Here is a 19766-nt window from a genome sequence, read left to right on the forward strand (position 1 = left end):
AAGGCCCACCCTTTCAGCCCCATCTCTGTAAGACATTACATCCATCTTGGGGCATCTCCACTATTATCACAGGTTACCTTGGGTATTGCCGCCACCACCTTGAGCCGCAGTAGCATACATTGAGGGACACCAGCAGGGTTTGGAAGCCCAACATCAAGGTGAGGTGCAGACAATCTGCACAGGTACTACAAGAATATAGGATAGTGCCGCGTCCGGCAGAAATGGACCGAGTCCGGCGGGAGACGTCGGGGTTAAAAGAATTCACAGGACACCAAGGTCCTTCATCCAGGGAGAGTCTGTCTTTTTTTTTTTTTCCTCAGCTCATACTTATATATTTCTTTCAGACAGAATGGAAAGTTACTGGTAGGTGGAAGCAAGGACGGAGGGGGGCAGGTGGTCCTTGTCGACTCATACTAAGCCTTCAACCAGGAACCTTATCAGACCCAAGCAGGTCAGGACGTTCCCACATAACCGTTATAGGCTGAATAATATGGAAACAGACACCACAAATCTTTCAAGGCCTTGGGAGCTGGCCTCTTTGGCGTGCACACAAGAAACCAGGGCTGGGCCCAAGCCCCGGGGGCCAGGGGGAATCTGAGCCAGCAGGATAGAAACTGTAATATCTCAGATACACACAGCAAGAAAGGAAGACACATAGACAACATGAAAAAACAAGGGAGGAAAGTGCCCCAAACAAACCAGGACGCTATAATAACAGAACCCATGGACAGAGAAGTTGGTGAAATGTCAGAGAAGGAGTTCAGAAGGTTCATAATTAAAATGATCTGTGAAATAAAGAATGACCTAAATGAGCAAATATGGACAAAAATTGACCACTTCAACAAAGAGATAAGACAGCAAATAAAGGTAGCAAAGATTACTTCAAGAAAGAGATAGAGACTCAGAAAAAAATCAGTCAGAAATCCTTGAAATGAAGGAAACAATAAAATAAATAAAAAACTCATAGAAAGCATAACTATCAGACTAGGTCACTTGGAAGAAAGAACAATTAGATAATAAAGACAAAATATACAATCTGGAAAATAAAGTTGATTACACAATGAAGATAGTAAGAAACTATGAACAGAACATCCAAGAATTATGGGACAGCATCAAAAGACCAAATCTAAGAGTTATTGGGATAGAGGAAGGCACAGAATTTCAAATCAAAGGAATGTACAATCTCTTCAATGAGATAATATATAAAAAAAAATTTCCCAAGCATGAAGGATGAATTGGAAAACCAAATCCAAGAGGCTTACAGGACACCAAATGTACAAAGTTACAATAGATCTACAGCAAGGCACATTAAAATGAAAAAGCCTAGAATACAGAATAAGGATAGAATCTAAAAAGTAGCAGGAGAGTGGAATCATATCACATATAGGGGGAGACCAATTCATATCTCAGAAGAATTTTTAACCCAGACCCTCAAAGCCTGGAGATCATGGAACAAATATACCAAGCTCTGAAAGAAAATGGATGCCAACCATTAGTCTTGGTTGGCAAAATGAAGCTTTAGATTTGATGATGAAATAAAAACCTTCCATGATAAACAAAAGTTAAAAGAATTTACAACTAGAAAACCTGCACTACAGAACATCTTCAGCAAAATATTCCACAAAGATGAAATGAAAAACAATAATGAAAATCAAAGAAAGAAAACTTCAAACCAATATCTCTAATGAACATAGATGCAAAAATTCTCAATAAAATTCGGGCAAATTCAATACAAAAACATATCAAAAAGACAGTACACCACAATCAAGTGGGGTTCATTCCAGGGATGGGTCAACATATGGAAATCAATAAATGTAATTCATCACATCAATAGACTTAAAGATGAGAACCATATGATCATTTCAATAGATGCAGAAAAAGCATCTGACAAAATGCACCTGACAGCACCCCTTCATGTTCAAAACACTAGAAAAACTATGGATAACAGGAACGTATCTCAACATCATAAAAGCTATCTATGCTAAGCCCCAGGGCAACATCATTCAAAATGGAGAAAAATTGAAAGCATTTCCTTTAAAAACTGGAACAAGACAGGGATGCCCTCTTTCACCACTTCTATTTAACAGAGTTCTTGAAACACTGGCCAGAGCAATTATACAGATGAAAGAAATTAAAGGGATATGGATAGGTGAAGAAGAACTCAAATTAGCACTATTTGCTGACGATATGATTCTATACCTAGAAGACCCAAAAAATTCCACCAGAAAACTTCTAGAACTAATGAATGAATTCAGCAAAGTAGCAGCATACAAATTCAACACCCATAAATCAAAAGCATTTCTGTACATCAGTGACAAATCCTCTGAAAAGGAAATGAGGAAAACTACGCCCTTTAAAATAACATAAAAAAATTAAATACTTGGAAATCAAGGAAAGAAGTGAAATACCTCTACTTTAATGCTAAAGTAAGAAATTAAAGAACTTAGAAGATGGAAAGATCTCCCTTGTTGTTAGATAAGCAGAATTAATATTGTCAAAATGATCATACTACCAAAAGCACTATACAGATTTTATGCAATTCCAATCAAAAATCCCACTGGCATTCCTCACAGAAATAGAAAAAGCAATCATGAAATTCATCTGGAAAAAATAAGAGACCCAGAATAGCTAAAGCAATCTTTAGCAAGAAGGAGTGAAGCAGGTGGTATCACTATACCAGATCTTAAACTATACTACAGAACAATAGTAAGAAAAACAGCATGGTATTGGCACCAAAACAGACTGGTAGACCAATGGTACAGAATAAAGGACACAGAGACTAACCCTCATAATTACGGTTATCCTATATTTGACAAAGGTGCCAAAAATGTACATTGGAGAAAAAAATGACCTCTTCAATAAATGGTGCTGGGAAAATTGGAAATCCATATGCAACAAAATGAAATGAAACCCCTATCTCTCACCATACACAAAACTCAACTCAAAGTGGATCAAGGACCTAGGAATTAAACCAGAAATGCTGAGTCAATTAGAAGAAAAAGCAGGCCCAAATTTCCATCATGTCAGATTAGGCCCCAACTTCCTTAATAAGATTCCTGTAGCACAAGAATTAATATCAAGAATCAGTAAATGGGATGGATTCAAACTATAAAGCTTCTTCTCAGCAAAAGAAATAATCAGTAAGGTAAATAGAGAGCCTACTATGCAGCTCTTATCACAAATTCTTACCACACGCACGTCAGATAGAGCACTAATCTCTAGGACATATAAAGAACTCAAAATCATAACACCAAAGAAACAAATAACCCAATCAATAAATGAGCCAAGGAACTGAACAGACACTTCTCAGAAGAAGATCAACAAATATATGAAATCAACAAATATATGAAAAAATGTTCAACATCTCTAGCAATTAGAGAAATGCAAATCAAAACTACTCTAAGATTTCATCTAACTCCAGTCAGAATGGCAGCAATTAAGAATACAAACAACAATAAGTGCTGGTGAGGATGTGGGGAAAAGGCACACTCATACATTGCTGGTGGCACTGCAAATTGGTGCAGCCAATCTGGAAAGCGGTATGAAGATTTCTTGGAAAACTGGGAATGGAACCACCATTTGACCCAGCTATCCCTCTCCTCAGTCTATACCCAAAGGACTTAAAAACAGCATACTACAGGGACACAGCCACATCAATGTTTATAGCAGCACAATTCACAATAGGTAAACTTTGGAACCAACCTAGATGCCCTTCAGTAGATGAATGGATAAAGAAACTGTGGTGTATATACACAATATTATTCAGCAGTAAAAGAGAATAAAATCATGGCATTTGCAAGTAAATGGATGGAGCTGGAAAATATAATGCTAAGTGAAATTAGCCATTCCCCCCCCCCAAAAAAAAAAACAAATGCCGAATGATTTCCCTGATGTAAGGATGCTGATTCATAATATGCTGTGGCAGGCAGGGATGGGAGGATTAGATGAACTCTAGATAGGACAAAGTGGAAAAGGGGAGGGAGTGACAGGGAGTGATATAAGGGTAAGAAAGATGGTGGAATGCAATGGTCATCATTACCCTAAGTACATGTATGAAGACACAAAGGATGTGACTCTACTTTGTGTACAACCAGAGACTGAAAAATTGTGCTCTCTGTGTAATATGAATTGTAATGCATTCTGTTTTCATATATAACAAATTAAAATTTTAAAAATTAAATTAAAATTTTTAAAAAGTTACTAGTTTCCAGGCACATGGTGGCACATGCCTGTAATCCCAATGCCTCAGAAGGCTGAGACAGGAGGACCACGAGTTCAAAGCCAGCCTTGGCAATAGTGACATGCTAAGCAACTCAATGAGAACCTGTCTTTAAATAAAATATAAAATACGACTGGAGATGTGGCTCAGTGGTTGAGTGCCCCTGAGTTCAACCCCCTGTACCCACTACCCCCAAAAAAGTTTCTAGTTGACTACATTTAAAAATTTTTAAAGGGCATTAAATAGCATTTAATACATTGCTGGATTCCATTTGCTAATACTATATAGGCTGTTTCCCTCTTAATTTATAAATAAGGTTGATCTGTAATTTTTTCTTTAATGCTTTCCTTGTTATATTTTTAAATTCAAGAGTATACTAGTTCACAACACATTTTTTGGAAGCTTCCCATATTTGTGAGGACAGAAGGATGTCTGAAATGCAAAATAACTTAAAGGTTGAACAGGAATCAGACATAAAACCAATAGGATTTGGAACCTTCGGGTAGAGGTGGGATATATGGGAATATATATACCAGCAACCCAGATTTAAACTTTGTAGTGAAATATTTTTGTATTTGTATCAGGTCTTGATATTATTTTCAGTTTTCTATCTATATATGTTCAAATCTGTTTCAACATTTTATTCATTCTTTAACTTCTTTCTTTGGCAACTGTCCATGGCCTATACACACTTTAAAAATTCTGTAATCCAGGAGATTACCAAATCCAGGAGGTCAGAAAACTTTCATTATAAAGTGCCAGACAGCAAATATTTTAGACTTTGAAGGCCGTACAATCCCTGCCATAGCCATTTATCTATGCCATCACAGTAGGAAAGCAACCACAGAAATGAGTGGGCATGGCCGTGTGCCAATAAAACTTTACAAAATTTGCAAGAATAGGTGACAAGCCATGTTTGCAGAACCCTGCTTTTATCCATAGAATTTGGAGCAAGGCATTACCCTTGCATCAAGTCCAGACTCAAAATGCAGTTTGAACTTCCTAAAAGCACGAAAGTTCAGTACAAAATGCACAATACGTCTTAGGACAGTGCCCAATCCAGTGCACTTTGAATCCCTGAACTTTGAATGTTTTAGGGTGTTAGGACTGAGGAGCATTTTGATCGAGAGAAGAGCCTTCAAAAGTGGCAATGCAAGCTCTTAAGGTTGGATGTTGATAGCAGAGAACTTAGAAATCCCAAAACTAGACACACTATGGTCCCCTTGAGGTGTTTTCTCATTTGTTTTCTTGGTTCTTGGGTGGGGAAAGAGCATCAGTGCGATTTTGTGGATTGGACTAGTTGTTAAAGATGGTGGTGCTGTGGTGCTTTTTCAAGACTTAAGAATGTCTCTCATCAGCCACCATCTGAGTGCCTGGTTTTGACCACTGAACAGAGAGAATAAAAGAAGTATGTGAAAATTAGTTTCTTGTCTTAAGTGTAGGCAGTTTTCCCCATGTCTGGTGCTTGATGATTCCCCAGAGTGCCTCCCAAGTAGGTGTACTTAACACTTAGACACTGAGACCAGACTCTGGGAGCCATCTGAGAAACCTGATCCAGTCAAGTTAAGTTAACTCTGTGTAAAAGCCTTTTCAAATGACTTCTTATGTGAGAAAAGTTAGGAAGAAAAATATTACCTCCAGACTTAAGGAAACTCTCTTTGTAGCTTTTCTATAATTTGAGTCATATTCAGACATGACTTTAATTAGTCCCATCAGATCTTACTCTTGTAGTTATTTTCCTGTTGTTTTCTTGTGCCCCCACATGCCCTACATCCCCCCTCCATCACTTCCCTCCCCAGACCCTACAATACAGCATCATTGGAGCCCAGTACAAATCCCAGAAAAAAGTGAGCCTGGGTGAGTCACTCAAATACTACAGAAAGCCCATCCACACTTGAGAGCCAAGAACGAACAACAGAACTGTACCCATGAGGGTTTCCAGGAAATACGGCACTGAGCAGAACCCCGCTAGAGAGCAGGTCGCCAAGTGGAGCCTCCTAAACACACCTGGGCTTTCCTGGCAAGTGGAAAAAATCTGGTTAACATCTGGGGGAGATGAACATGGAAATCCACATCCATGCCACATCACTGGGACGATCTCAAGTGCTAACTGAGACTTCTGAGTGTAATACTCAAGTTTCACAGTGGACTTTCAGATCCCTCTAACACTGTGGAAGACCTAGTGGTCTTTCCAGAACCACATTTTCTAAGGAAAATAATTGTCACAGCAGCGTTATTTCTAAGATGTCTAGAGTGCCATACTTTGCTGAAACTCCAAGCCATTTCTTTGACAATTACAGTTCTAATTTATCTCAACTGTGTCTAGCACTGTGCCTGTTAGTAGGTGATGCTCAATAACTATTTTGTTGAATGTGAGTGGAAATAACTTAGAATGCAACTCTTTTCCTTCCCCCCCCCCAAGTTTTGTCCTATAAAAACTTCTTACCCTCAACCTGACCTGGAAATTGATAACCCATCAAGATGAAGACAGGAGAGCCCTGGAGTGAGGTTGATATCTTTCTTTCTTTCTTTCTTTCTTTCTTTCTTTCTTTCTTTCTTTCTTTCTTTCTTTCTTTCTTTAATATTTTCTTAGTTATTGGTAGACTTGTATTTTATTTATTTATTTATATATGGTTCTGAGAATCGAACCCAGTGCCTCACACATGGCAGGCAAGTGTGCCACCACTGAGCCCCAGCCCCAGCCCTGATGGCTTTCTTTTAACATACTGACTGAGAAGAATGAACTAAGATCTTCGTTATGAATGACATAAGGCTTTGTAGTTCAGGTTCCAGATTCTGGACAATATCTTCCTCAAGTAGTTTGCTGGGAGGATCAAATGAGATCAATGAGATATGACATGTATACTATATTCAGGACAGTGTCTCAGATATAGAAGTTGTTATTAGCATTACAATAGTCCCTCCCCTCTCCCCTTTTCCACCATTTCACTTTCCAAGATTGCAGTTACTCATAACCAAGTAGAATTATTATATGCAAATAGTTAAATGGTCTGAGAATATTGAATGAAAAATTCCAGAAAAAAAATCAAATCTATAAGTTATAACCTATATGCTGTTCTGAGTAGCCTAATGAAATCTTGAGCTATCCCACCTGGGATGTGAATCATCCTTTTGTCCAGTGTATCCACACTATATAGACTACCCACCTGTTAGCTACTTAGCTTTCTCAGTTATTAGGTCCCCTATTGTAGTATCACAGTATTTCCATTTAAGTAACCCTTGTTTTACTTAATAATGACCCTAAAGTGCAAGAGTAGTGATGTTTATAACTAAGTTTTTCCAAAGAAAAGCCACAAAGTGGGGCTGGGGTTGTGGCTCAGTGGTAGAGCACTTGCCCTAGCACGTGTGAGGCACTGGGTTCCATCCTCAGCACCACATAAAAATAAATAAAACAAAGGCATGTGTGTCCAACAACAACTAAAAAAAAAGTAAACTGACTTTAAAAAAAGAAAGCCACAAAGTGAATTCTTTAATGGTAAAAGGATGCCATAGGTATGTGTGCTTTGTAAAAAAAAAAACAGTATATGGTACTCTGTGGTTTCAGGCATCCACTGGGGGTCCTAGAACATGATCCAGTGGATAAGGGGGGCCTACACTACCATCACTACTACATGTGATGAAATTCCTGCTACACACTGAAGCTTCCCCAGAGTGTCAGTCTCAACTCCCCATCAACATGGTGGAAGAGAAGTTGAGGATATCTCATGGCCTTCATGAGAGCCCTAGAGGCTGGGAAGGTTGAAGAAGGCTCCCCCAGAAGGATTTGAGCTTAGCTTTAAAGGAGGGCAAGAGAAGCAAACCGAGAAGGAGACTGGAGGAGTTTGATCTGTTTCCAAAAGACAGTGGGCCAGCAGTTGGACTGGACAACACATCTGTGTAGGGCAGCAGTGGGGGAGAGAGGCAGAGGAGCCGACGAGAGACAGACTCTGGAGGCCCTCAAGTGGCCGGCCAAGTCTAAGTTGATCTGGTTCCTTTTTAGAAAATGAGGACCCAGTGAAGGGAGAAAGCCAGGGGGCTGACCCTGGGCATGAAACAGCCTTCAAGAAGGCGACCTTCCCTCTGTAGCACCCATGCCAGCAGAGAGAAGGGGATCTGAAAAGAGTGAGTTCCAGGCTACTGCCCATTGGGCGTGGGCAGCTGTGGACACCTTGATGGTTGGACGTGGCCACCTTTGCTCCATTTGGTGGTCCTGACGGCACAGCTGCTTCTAGCTTATTTCCAAGTCAGTTAGGGGACAGTGGTATTAGAAACCAGAAACTGGAAGTCTGGCATGTCATGCAAAATAACAAATGGGGCGCAATCCTGCTCATTTGAAAGACTGGAGAAGCTATTACTGCTGTTGGACATTTCAGTCCTTGTTTTCTTTTCTTTCTTTTTTTTTTTTAAAGAGAGAGTGACAGAAGAGAGAGAGAGAGAGAAAGAGAGAGAGAATTTTTAATATTTAGTTTTTAGTTCTCGGCGGACACAACATCTTTGTTGGTATGTGGTGCTGAGGATCGAACCCGGGCCGCACGCATGCCAGGCGAGCGCGCTACCGCTTGAGCCACATCCCCAGCCCATCAGTCCTTGTTTTCTCTCCGTGTCACCCTAAAAATGCCAGAAGGAATGTGAGTATTTTTCATAATATTTTTACCTTTACTCAGTCACTGCTATTTCCCCGCTTTCTACACAGTTTCTTGAGGGAGAGGAAGAGGTAACCAAAGACAGTACCCTTTTTGAAAGAACTGGCTGTGACTGGGTGTCCTTCCCATCTGGGAACCACGCCCTGAATCCTGGGAGATGCCAGTCTTGATTTCACTGAAGTACAGGGACAAGATGAGGTTCCCTGACAACCACAGAGAGATTGTTCTAGAAGGATGGTGGATACCAGGTAGCAGGCGCGTTGAATGCTCCTATGAGAGAGCTGACTCTCTTCTGAATTTCTACCCATTGTAAATACGCAGACACTACCCAAAGTGGGACCTTTCCCCCTGATTACTATTTTATCTCATAGCCCTCTGCTTCCGAAGGAGACCGCAGTTGCACTGTGATGGAATTAGTCCAGGCTAAAGGATACTGTTTTCTGGGCTCTGGAGACCAATGGGTTTATGGATGTAATTACCCTAAACTATTAGAACTGCTCCAGTGTCCTGGAGAATGGTTGACGTCACAGGCTCAAATGCTGCTTTCAACTACAAACAAAACCTGGAGTGTTCTTCTGGGGGAGTGTGGGAGGGGGGCAGATTCTGATATAACCCAGCAACCTGATACATTAGCACAGTTTATGGCATTAATTGAAACTAATTGAAATTCATCTGCTATTACCTCTGTACTTTCCATGAAAATGAAGAGTAGGGTGAAAGTGAAGTAAAAAAATAAATAAATAAAGCCGCTTTAATGGCTCAAAATGGATCAATTATTTTCATCTTTAGCTAAATACAGTTTACTGCCTTATTAAAAGCATGTTTGTAGGAAAAGTATAACATTAAAATTCCAGTGCATGAGTCACCAACAAAGCCTTTGTTAGGTTGTAACTATTCTTCCCTTTTTTATTTGGTGGAGTGAAATGGTTTAGGTCAGGACTGGGTCACAGAAATCTAATGCTTTGACTTATAAAACTATTTGTGAGCATGATCTGCTTTTAAAGTGAGTGTCCATCTTATGATTTATTAATATCCTAGGATGTATTTTCATTATCTGGTAATTTACTAAAGATACTTATCCAGATAAAATTGGAGTACTTTTTAGTCTCATATTATGTATCCATCTGCAAGTGTAGGCAGTGGGTGAGTGCTGGTTCTGAAACCAGGCTCACTGGTTTCTAATGCTGCTGACGTACATTTGCTGTGTGAACTTTAGCTCATCACTTAACCTCTCTGTGCCCAATTTTCTGGAGAAAATAATAAAATCTATTTTATGGGTCTGATCTGAGGATGAATGAGGTCATACATAACCACTGTATATTTCTTTTGAAATAGAAAAGGGAACTCTTAAGTAATTGTTAAAATACAATGAACTAGGTAAATATTCACAGACACAATAAAAAATACAACTATAAGATGTAGCATATAATTCCTGTTTTCTCTGGTCTTAAAATATAATAACTCTGAAGTAAAAAGTTCATATTAATATCTGTGTGCATTAAATCCTTAACTTTACTTCTTATATCCTTGGGATCTAATTTCATGGCCAAATCACCAGATCAGAAAGTTCCTCCCTTTTTTCTAAGTTGCGGTTTTCTTCTTGAAGAATCCTTCATCTTTAAAGTCCTGCACATCATCATGAAATGGCAGCAAAGCACATTTTCCTAGTGGTTAAAAGTGAAAGCACTGAGCTCAAAAAAATAAAGTGCCTTTCTGGCATCTAATATATAATGTTTTAAGAAGGCTGTGCTATTACTTTTAGGATAAATCTATTACTTTAAAAACATTAACCAGTCGCTGTGGAGCACGTCTATTATTCCAGCAACTCAGCAGGCTGAGGCAGGAGGATCCCATGTTGGAGGCCCGCCTGGGCAACTTGGCAAGCCGGTCTGAAAAAAGTAAAAGGGACAGGGGATGTAGCTCAGGAGTACAGCGCCCTGAAGTTCAATCCCCAGCACTCCTACACACACACACAGACACAAAAAAAAAAAAAAAAAAAAAAAAAAAAAAAAAAAAAACACTGTATTTTGTTTTTCGAATGTAATAGTGATCTACTCAGCTTTCCAGTTCTACCGTCATTTTACCTTTAAACTGAAACTCCACCTGAAACAGTGATTGGCTGTATTCAGGAACCAGGATGATGAATCTGACACCTCCCACCCCCAGGAACATAAATGCAAGAGGACTCTGAACCTGGCCACAGCTGAAATTTTAAAGTGTGATCACCTGGTTTAGCTGGTGACTATCAAAGTCGCTAGCATGTTCATTTCCACCTTCAAACGTTATCAGAAAGCAAAAAGATCACCTTTCCACGGATACAGGCATTTTAAGATGGCCCCGTCTTCTGAGGTGGGGAATTGACAGGATTGCACCATCTCTTCCTGCTTTCTCCCCAGCTGGGCGGTGGACCCTGAAGCCCCTCCCTCCTGTTGGAGGTGCCCTTCCAGGTTTCTTTTGAAAGGCGGCTGCAGCTCAGCAATGAGAGAAGGACTTGGCTGTTCCCTCCTGCCAGTTCATTGTGGGAGCTTTTATGGCAATGTCTTTACCAGCGCCCTCCTTGGACCCTGTGTCCCCTTTCAGATCTGTAATCCCAGTAATGCATAATTTATTCCCTAAAAGAAGCAACAAAAGTTGGCCTTCCATGAAAACTGCTATGGTTGTACTCCATTATCCTTTATTATGAATTCACCCAGAGCGCTCTAATCATCTGTTATCATTTGCCATTTGAAAGTAGGGCAGCTCACCCTTTATCTCTGTCACCTATTGGATCAAGTGCAAAAAACCAGTCGTTGCTTATCTGTCGAATCAGCTGTGCCAGGAAGGAGACAGTGCCCAGATCTTTTAGCATAAAAGTGATATTCAGGGCAAGTCCTACTCTCTTTCTACCACGTTCACATACAGACTTCAGAACAGCGTGTATGATACCCTGATTATGTAAAGGAACCCCCTGCCGTGTGTCCCCTCCTCCTAACCATTTGTAAGGACTCCATGAAGCACTGGAGTGGTGCAAATACACTGATTCATTCATCTTTAACTAATGGAACTTCTCTGGCTTGTTAAAAGCCTGCTATCAAAGAGGACCTGTCTTGGGCCACACCTCCCCCCCAGCTTTTTCACCCCCTCTATATGGCCTCCAGGGTGCCTTGTGGCAGTGGAACCCCATCTGCCCCCTGCACACACTGGCTAGCACACAAGAGTCAGCACCCACATCTCTCTTAGGCAAAGCCTAGGTGCTGGCCCCTCTTCCTGTCTTTGTCCACCAAAACCCTGAGGACATCCCACCTCCACTTTCAGCAGCCACTTTACTTCACCTGACTTTAAATTCTTCCTTTTAATTTTTACTCAGGAATTGAGGAAAGTCTCTTTCTCTGAGGCTCTCACTGTTCCTCTCTCTGTGTGTACCCCCCTTTCTTTCTCTCTCCATTTCCTTCCAACAGCTCAAAATCGATCACTGTGAATAATAGTTGCATGACTGCTAACCTCCATATGAAACGTAAGAATGCCCTATCATCTGAAATCAAATGTTCATCTAAAAGGAAGCCAGAGCCATGAACCTCTCAACATTCTAAAAACTCCCGGAAGTTCCCTTTTGAGCTTTTACAAAACTGTCCTTGTAACTATTCAAATCTGCCTTTCCTTAAATAGCACATTAAAGATATGATTTATTACTTCCCTGAGTTTAAATGCCACCAATATGGCAGGAGTCCTATTTTATACCTACAATCTGTTGTAGGCACACACATGACTTTTGTTACATTTGGGATCATGTAGGATTATGAGCTATACTGCAAACCTAAAAACCAAACCTAAGGCTAAGTGGTACATATTTCTATCTTACAACCAAAGTATATGACCAATCTGGTGATTAGATATTTCTGATAATGCTGACTTAATGGTGAATATGTCCTTTATGTATCATGTGAAGTAAAAATATGTAGTGGAATCATCTAGCCACTCTGAGGTCATTCTGAGGGCACAAACATGGTCCAGTTAGCAAGGGGAAAGTCTTGGGTCAGCAGCCTGAAAAATCTCAGACATTCATCCATATATCCAATCAGGAAGCATTCTGCCGTATCTTCTGTAGACCACGCCCCGTGAAAGGCTCCAGGGATAACTGGAAAGTTGAATGTGGACCTTATAGTCCAAAGAAGTCATCTCACAGAGAAGCCTATATATGTACATAGACCATGGTGTGTACTAGAAAGATATCTTTGTCCATTTTCTGTTGCTATAACAGAACACCTGAAACTGGGTAATCTATAAAGAATAGAGAGGTTTATTTGGACTCATAGTTCTAAAACCAAAATTGGATGACTACATCTGGTGAAGGCCTTGTGTTCCTTCAACTCATGACAGAAAGTGAAAGCACAAGTGGGCAAGTGTGAAAGACAAAGGAGATGGACTTCCACATGGTTAACTCATTCCCAAGAAAGGCATTGTCTGCCCCTGTGATCCAAGCACCTCCCACTGGGCCCATCTCCCATTGTTGCCACATTGATCAAACCTAGCCATGAGTTCTGTGGGGACAAACCATAATTAAACCACAGCAGAAGGAAAGATAGACACCACCCAGGCACCTACTAGAGCCTAATCTGGCTGGAGGCCGGACTATTTGCTGGGGGCCCAATTGTGCCTATGAGCAGGCTGTGGTGGGGTCTTGATATGGGGATTTGAAAACACAACTCATCCAAGCTAGGAAAGTTACTCTGATGAATATAAGTAACCATACTGTTATGCCTAGGTTGATTTTTTTCCCCCAAGTGAGTCATCAAAGTCAATGTCTAAGCCAGGCACCAAGGCACATGCCTATAATCCCAGTGACTCGGGAGACTGAGGCAGGAGGATCACTAGTTCACGTCCAGGCTTAGCAACTTAGCAAGACCCTGTCTCAAAAGAAATATAAAAAAGAACTAGGGATATAGCTCAGTGGCAAAGCATCCTTGGGCTCAATCCCCAGTGCAAAAAAAAAAAAAAAACAAAAAAAACCTTTGCCTACTAATTTTTGTAAGGGGTTGGGCACATAAAAATAAAGCTATGGTTAGTCCATGAATTATTGCCATGCTTGTATTTTACTATCAGTTTATGGGAAGAAAAGTCATTATTTTTAAGTGGGTGCTTCATTTTTACAAGAAAAAGTTATTAATGGATTTTTTAAAATTTTTTAATGTATTTTTTGTAGGTGGATACAATACCTTTATTTCAATTTTAGGTGGTGCTGAGGACCAAACCCAGTGCCTCATGTGTGTCACTACCACTCTGGCTCTACCACTGAGCCCCAGCCCCAGCCCTATTAATAGATATTTGAGTAAAGCTAATGTTATGGTTCATGGTTCTCAAATGTTATTGAATGATGATGATGATGAAGAAGAATTATATATAAAAGTGCTATCTTTGTGCCTGGCATATTACAGTTACAAACTAAATTTGAATTGAGTCTAGAAATTCTTTGCAAAGTAAAATGTTGGGGATGCAAATCAAGTCAAGATGGCGCCTGGTAGTTTGCCAGGAGGAGTGGTTTGTGAAGTAACGCCAGTGAGCCATTAAGATGATGAGGATTCCTTATTGGCTGACTGCTGTATCTAGATGATGTTAATTAAGTTAAGCTGTGTGTAATTAGTTGGGTATATGTACCTCTGCTATCCCGCAGAGAAGCGGCTCTCGCTACCTTGAGTGCCCGCTCAGTTCCCACTGAGTTTCTCTGCAATAAATCAGTTCCCGCTTCAACTTTCAAGTTGCTTGTCACCTCTCGGTTATTTTGCCCAGCTGGACTACGGCAGTAAAAGTGAGAAATGATGTAAAAAGCACTCACAATTGCAGGAAAATAATGGAAAGAATAATCTCCCATAAAGAGGAGACATTTAAAAAGCAGAATATTGAGCAGGTAAAGAGGAATGGGCCAATTTTATTACTTGAGTTTGTTATCGTAGTGAGATTCTACTACATGAGTAACGAGATAAATATAAATAATCTCATGAAGCATGTTTAAATGAAGAGTGTTGGTGAAATCATATAGGCAGTTATTTAATATAAGAATATGATGGTTTGGACTTTTGTTCAACAAATATTCATCCCCCTCCCCCACTGTGGGGATAGAGTGTACTTTCTGGCTCCCTTGGCCATGGGTGCAGCCATGGTCCATGGAATGCTGGTAGAGGTGGTGTAAGCAGAGGCTCAAAATATGCCAGAATAATTGTGCTTACAGTTGCACATTGCCATAAATAGAATATGCCTTGAATAGCTGTCAGTCCAAGGAGGATGAAACCCGCATTGTTGTAGAGTCCAACCAACCACACCTTGGAGCCAGAGTGGCTGACATCAGCCTGTCTCAGATACGTGTGCCAACAAATGACATGCTTATTGTTGTTGGACATTGAATTGGGGGGGGGGTGATTTGTTACACAGAATTATTATGGCAATAGCTGATTGTTATGATAACCAACGTCTCATATTTTTTGTTAGGGAATCTTATTTCAAATTGAAAAGAGTTGCTGTGGATTGGAAATTAAATGTCCACCCAAAGGTCCATATGCTAAATGCTTGGTCACCAGCCTATGATGCTATTGGAGGTGGTGGAACCTTTAGAGTAGTGTCTAGTGGAAGAAAGTTAGGTCACTGTGGGGTATGCCTTTGAAGGGGACATTGGAACCCTGGCCCCTTCCAATCTCTGTCTTTGTTTCCTGGCCACCACGAAGCAAGCAACTTTGCTCCACCACCACACACCCCACCTTTGTGTGCTGCCTCACCACAGGACCAAAAGCAATGGAGCCAAGTGACCATGGAAGGGACCAAATGACCATGGGGCCAAGTGAAACCCTGAAACTGCAAGCCAAAATAAAACTTAACTCCTTTTAAGTTGATTTTCTCTAGCATTTTGTCACAGCTACAGAAAGTTGACTACTCAACAATAACCCAAATTGTTTAGAAGTTAGTCTATGCATCAAAAATCTTTCATCTTAAAATTAAAGGTTTTATAAAATATATTACTTTGGGGGCTGGGGATGTGGCTCAAGCAGTAGCGTGCTTGCCTGGCATGCGCGGGGCTCTGGGTTTGATCCTCAGTACCACATAAAAATAAAGATGTTGTGTCCACCAACAACTAAAAAAATAAATATTAAAAAATTCTCTCTCTGTCTCTCTCTCTCTTTAAAAAAAATATTACTTTTAAAATTGGAAAAAACATCATCCTCTTGGGCTGCCTACAATCTGTGGGGAACCCCTGCTATGTGTTAGTTTACCAGACCCCAGCAACATTGCACTCTCCAGTCTTCCATAAGTCTGTAGTGGATATGCCCTATTCACAGTACAGTTGCTAGCAGCTAATATGGAAGACACTGGAAAAATACCAAACTCGGAATTGTGTGAGACCTACACACTCAAATGTGTTCAACTGAAAATGAATACTGTCTTGGCATGCATATTTTAACAGGGCAGAAGACCTCAAACCTTTGACAGTTTTAGGTTCAAATTTTGGCTCTCCTGGCAGGCTGACACTTTGTTGTGCCAGACAGCCAAGATTCATGTTTTGTAGCAGGTGGGAGCCTCAGTAATTTAAGCAAAATGTTGGCTCTTTCAGCCAAGAAAAATGAATCTCCCTGGGAAATGTTGACGTACAGCATCTGAAGAGGGAGGAAATCACAGCCACAAAATCAGAGCCGACCCATGAAGACAGAAAGGAAGACCTCGACTCCCTCACTTCAGTGCTCACCTGACGTTCCACAGGGAAGGACCTGGAGAATGGGAGACAGCTCTAGATGTGATCACCCTCAGAGACGCCCTCTGAAAGCTAGTCTAGCTCATTTTCCCTAAGCAGATGAGACAAGCCATCACTCCTCCTATTAATTTTGGATGAAAATTGAGTTTTACATAATTTATTCAACCAAATTGAATAAAGATTCTTGCCATTTATTTTGACTTGTAAAATTCCTCTTCATACCCTTTAAACGACCAGTGCAAAATAGAAAGATCCAGGGAGCATGCATTTCGTGGTAAGATTGTTAACAACATACCTGAAAAGTGAGTCTACACCTCTTTCTTTCTTTGTGCAAAGGTAAAAAAACGTTAATTCAGTGTCATACTGTGTTTCACCCTGTAGTGTCATTGATCTTAAAACTGGTGAAATAATATTAGAATAGCATTTGCAATTACTACAGTAATATTTTTGAGAAAGGTAAATAAATAATAGACTGTTACTACTAAAATTCTCTTGCATAAATGAAATCCTTTAAGATTATTTTATGATTTTATGTTTGCTGACCAAAATAATACCCTTCAGTCCCTCTGGCTAAGTCTTGACACATTACATTTTAAGATTCAGAATTTGAATCTTCATAAAGTTATCTTTTGTAAAGCAGAATCTTCTAGTCTTTAGTTCTTTTTAAAAAAAGGAAAAAAAATTTTCCTTGAAATCAACCTAGTTCAACATTTAAATATTAAAATATCAGTAACATTATGTAATGAATATTTTTTACCATTGGCCTTTCAAGTTTCTAGGGAAGAACACAGTATGAATTGCAAACTTTAGTAATTTTGTTTCCTTAATAAGTGTAGCAAATAGGGAACAAAAACAAGATAAAAGGTTTTATTCTAGACCATTTCATTCAGCATAATTTCAACTTTCAAATTATAGGGACATAAATGAATGTCCTACTTCTGCGTTACAAGTACTTGACTACTTTGTGGGATGTTTTGTGCCAATTCTTTACTAAATTATCTTGGTGCCGTTGCTAGGTAACACCGCTGGCTTCCTGCAGCTGAAAAAGGAGAGGGTTACAGAGAACAATTCGGCATTATTAGCATTTGATTAATAAGTCGTGTCGTTAACTGTATATCTTAGCATTTTCCCTCCTTTTCTAGGGAATGTCATTGTCTATGGGAATACAATTGATGCTTACACCACTGTGGAAACGCTCTTACACATCGGTGTGAAGGGCACCTGCATCTACCTGGTACATCCCCCTCCTGAGTCTATCATCACCTGCATCAACAACTACACAGTGGAAAGCGCAGTGGAGGATGCGCTCAATACCGCCGGAGTGACCATTTACCAGGATGCGGTCTTAGCTCAGTGGAATGACGGCCAGTACCCAGATCCCATTCACAGTGCCAGCTTCACCACACCCACCAAGCCCTTCAGACTTACGTGCTCTGTAAGTAGATCCCTGCGAACTTCACTCACCAGCTAGGGAGAGTAGTCACCTGTCAGGGGCTCAGGAGTCTGGAAGATTGTGAGCAGTGACTTTAAAGTCATAGATTTGGAGTGTTGTTTTTCTGACTGCTCAGGTTATCTCTTCCTGCATAACAAGAAGCCACTGCACATTTAGTGGCTCAAAGCAACAACAATCACTTATTATCATCATTTTTCCTTGTCCTGGGGGTTTGGGCCCAACCAGGCAGTTTTCACTGCAGGTCTTTTATGCAGTTAAATTCCGGATGATGGGGCTAGATTCATCTAGAAGGCATGTGCACTCACTTATGTCTGTCTGCTAGTGCTAGATCAACTGCAATTGATATTTTAGCCAAAACACTCATAAACGGCCCCTTTGTGGAGCTGGGCTTCCTCAAGCCATGGTGGCTTGGTTCTAAGGGCAATTAGAGAGAGGGGGGAAGACTGTGGCCCCTCCTACGTCCCAGCCTCAGAAGTCAAACAGCAGCATCTATGCCACATTCTCTTTTGCTAGAGACAAGTCATTCACATCCATCCCATAGCCAAGGAGAGGGAATGAGAACCTGCTTCTTCATGAAGGGGTGTCAAACTAGAGTGCTGCCATGCACGAAAACTCCGCATGTCCCAGGCATGATGCTGCCTAAAATGCATGGACACTCTGTATTCTGTTCTTAGAAAATCCATTTATCCATTCATCCCATGACATTGGTTGAACACCAAGACGGTCCCCTGCTCTGTCCTAAGTGTTTAGGACAAGCCAATGAAAAGGACCATTTTACTTTAAAAGTGACACTGTCTGCACATGTTTGTCATGATACCTATTTAAGATAGGAACAATCAAGATGTGTTTACTCAAAATTTTCCCAAAATACTGTGATCCTGGAAGATGGCTAAGTTTATCCTGGGGAATCTCTGAAGGTGAGCATGTACCCTTTATAGGAAGCAAAGGCCTAAGAAAACTTCCCCAGATATCCCAATGACTGTTGGTTCTCTAGGACCCCCTCTGACCTTTACTTGCTATTCAGATAAAAATCAGAATCATGGATATTCTTAATTGCCTTGGTCCTATACACCTCCCTGCTAACACTTCCCCCCAAAGCAGTATGTGTCGGATGTTGGTGTGTCTGCTCTCAGATCCTTTTGCCTTGTCTGCCGCTGCCTTGTTGTGAGTTCCCGAGATTATGTCCCCCAGAAATATACATATATTAGAGTGCCAATCCTCAATACCAGTGAATGTAACTTTTGGAAGTAAGGTCTTTGCCTACGTAATCAACTAAAGAAAAGGTCATCCTGGGTCAGGGTGGGCCCTGAACTCAATGGTTAGTGTCCTTACATAGAGAGAGAGATTTGATGACACTGTAGAGAGACACAAAGAACCAAAGGCAGAGGTTAGTGTTGTGATAGGTGCCAGTCACCGAATGGCAAGGATTGCCAGTGTCTGCCAACGCTAGTAAGAAGAAAGGAAAGATTCTTCCCTAGAGCCTTTGGAAGAGGCATGATCCTGAGGACACCTTTATTTCAGATTGTGGTCTCCAGAACAGTAGAGGAATAAATTTCTGTTGTTTTGAGCTACCCAGTTTGTGGTATTTTGGTACAGTGGCCTTAGGAAACCACAACAAATGATTTATGTGCAGTTGAAATTACAGTTTTTATGTACAATTTTCCCATTTGGCTTCTTTCACTCAGCATAGTGATTTTGAAATTCCATATAGTCCCATGTATCAATCATTCATTCCTTTCT

At 40.5% G+C, this 19766-nt stretch overlaps 1 protein-coding gene across 1 annotated transcript in view; it reads left to right on the forward strand.

Moving 5' to 3' along the window:
• CFAP61 (cilia and flagella associated protein 61) overlaps positions 1–19766 on the forward strand; it is a gene marked incomplete at its 3' end in the record, with an annotated part of 257071 nt that overhangs the window by 170454 nt on the left and 66851 nt on the right. Inside the window, exon 22 of the mRNA XM_081290916.1 lies at positions 17716–18008. Coding sequence (XP_081147042.1) covers positions 17716–18008 — 293 coding nt within the window. The remainder of the gene's footprint in view (positions 1–17715; positions 18009–19766) is intronic.

The sequence above is a fragment of the Spermophilus citellus genome (assembly GCF_964194105.1).
Source record: "Spermophilus citellus genome assembly, chromosome: 4".
NCBI lineage: Eukaryota > Metazoa > Chordata > Mammalia > Rodentia > Sciuridae > Spermophilus > Spermophilus citellus.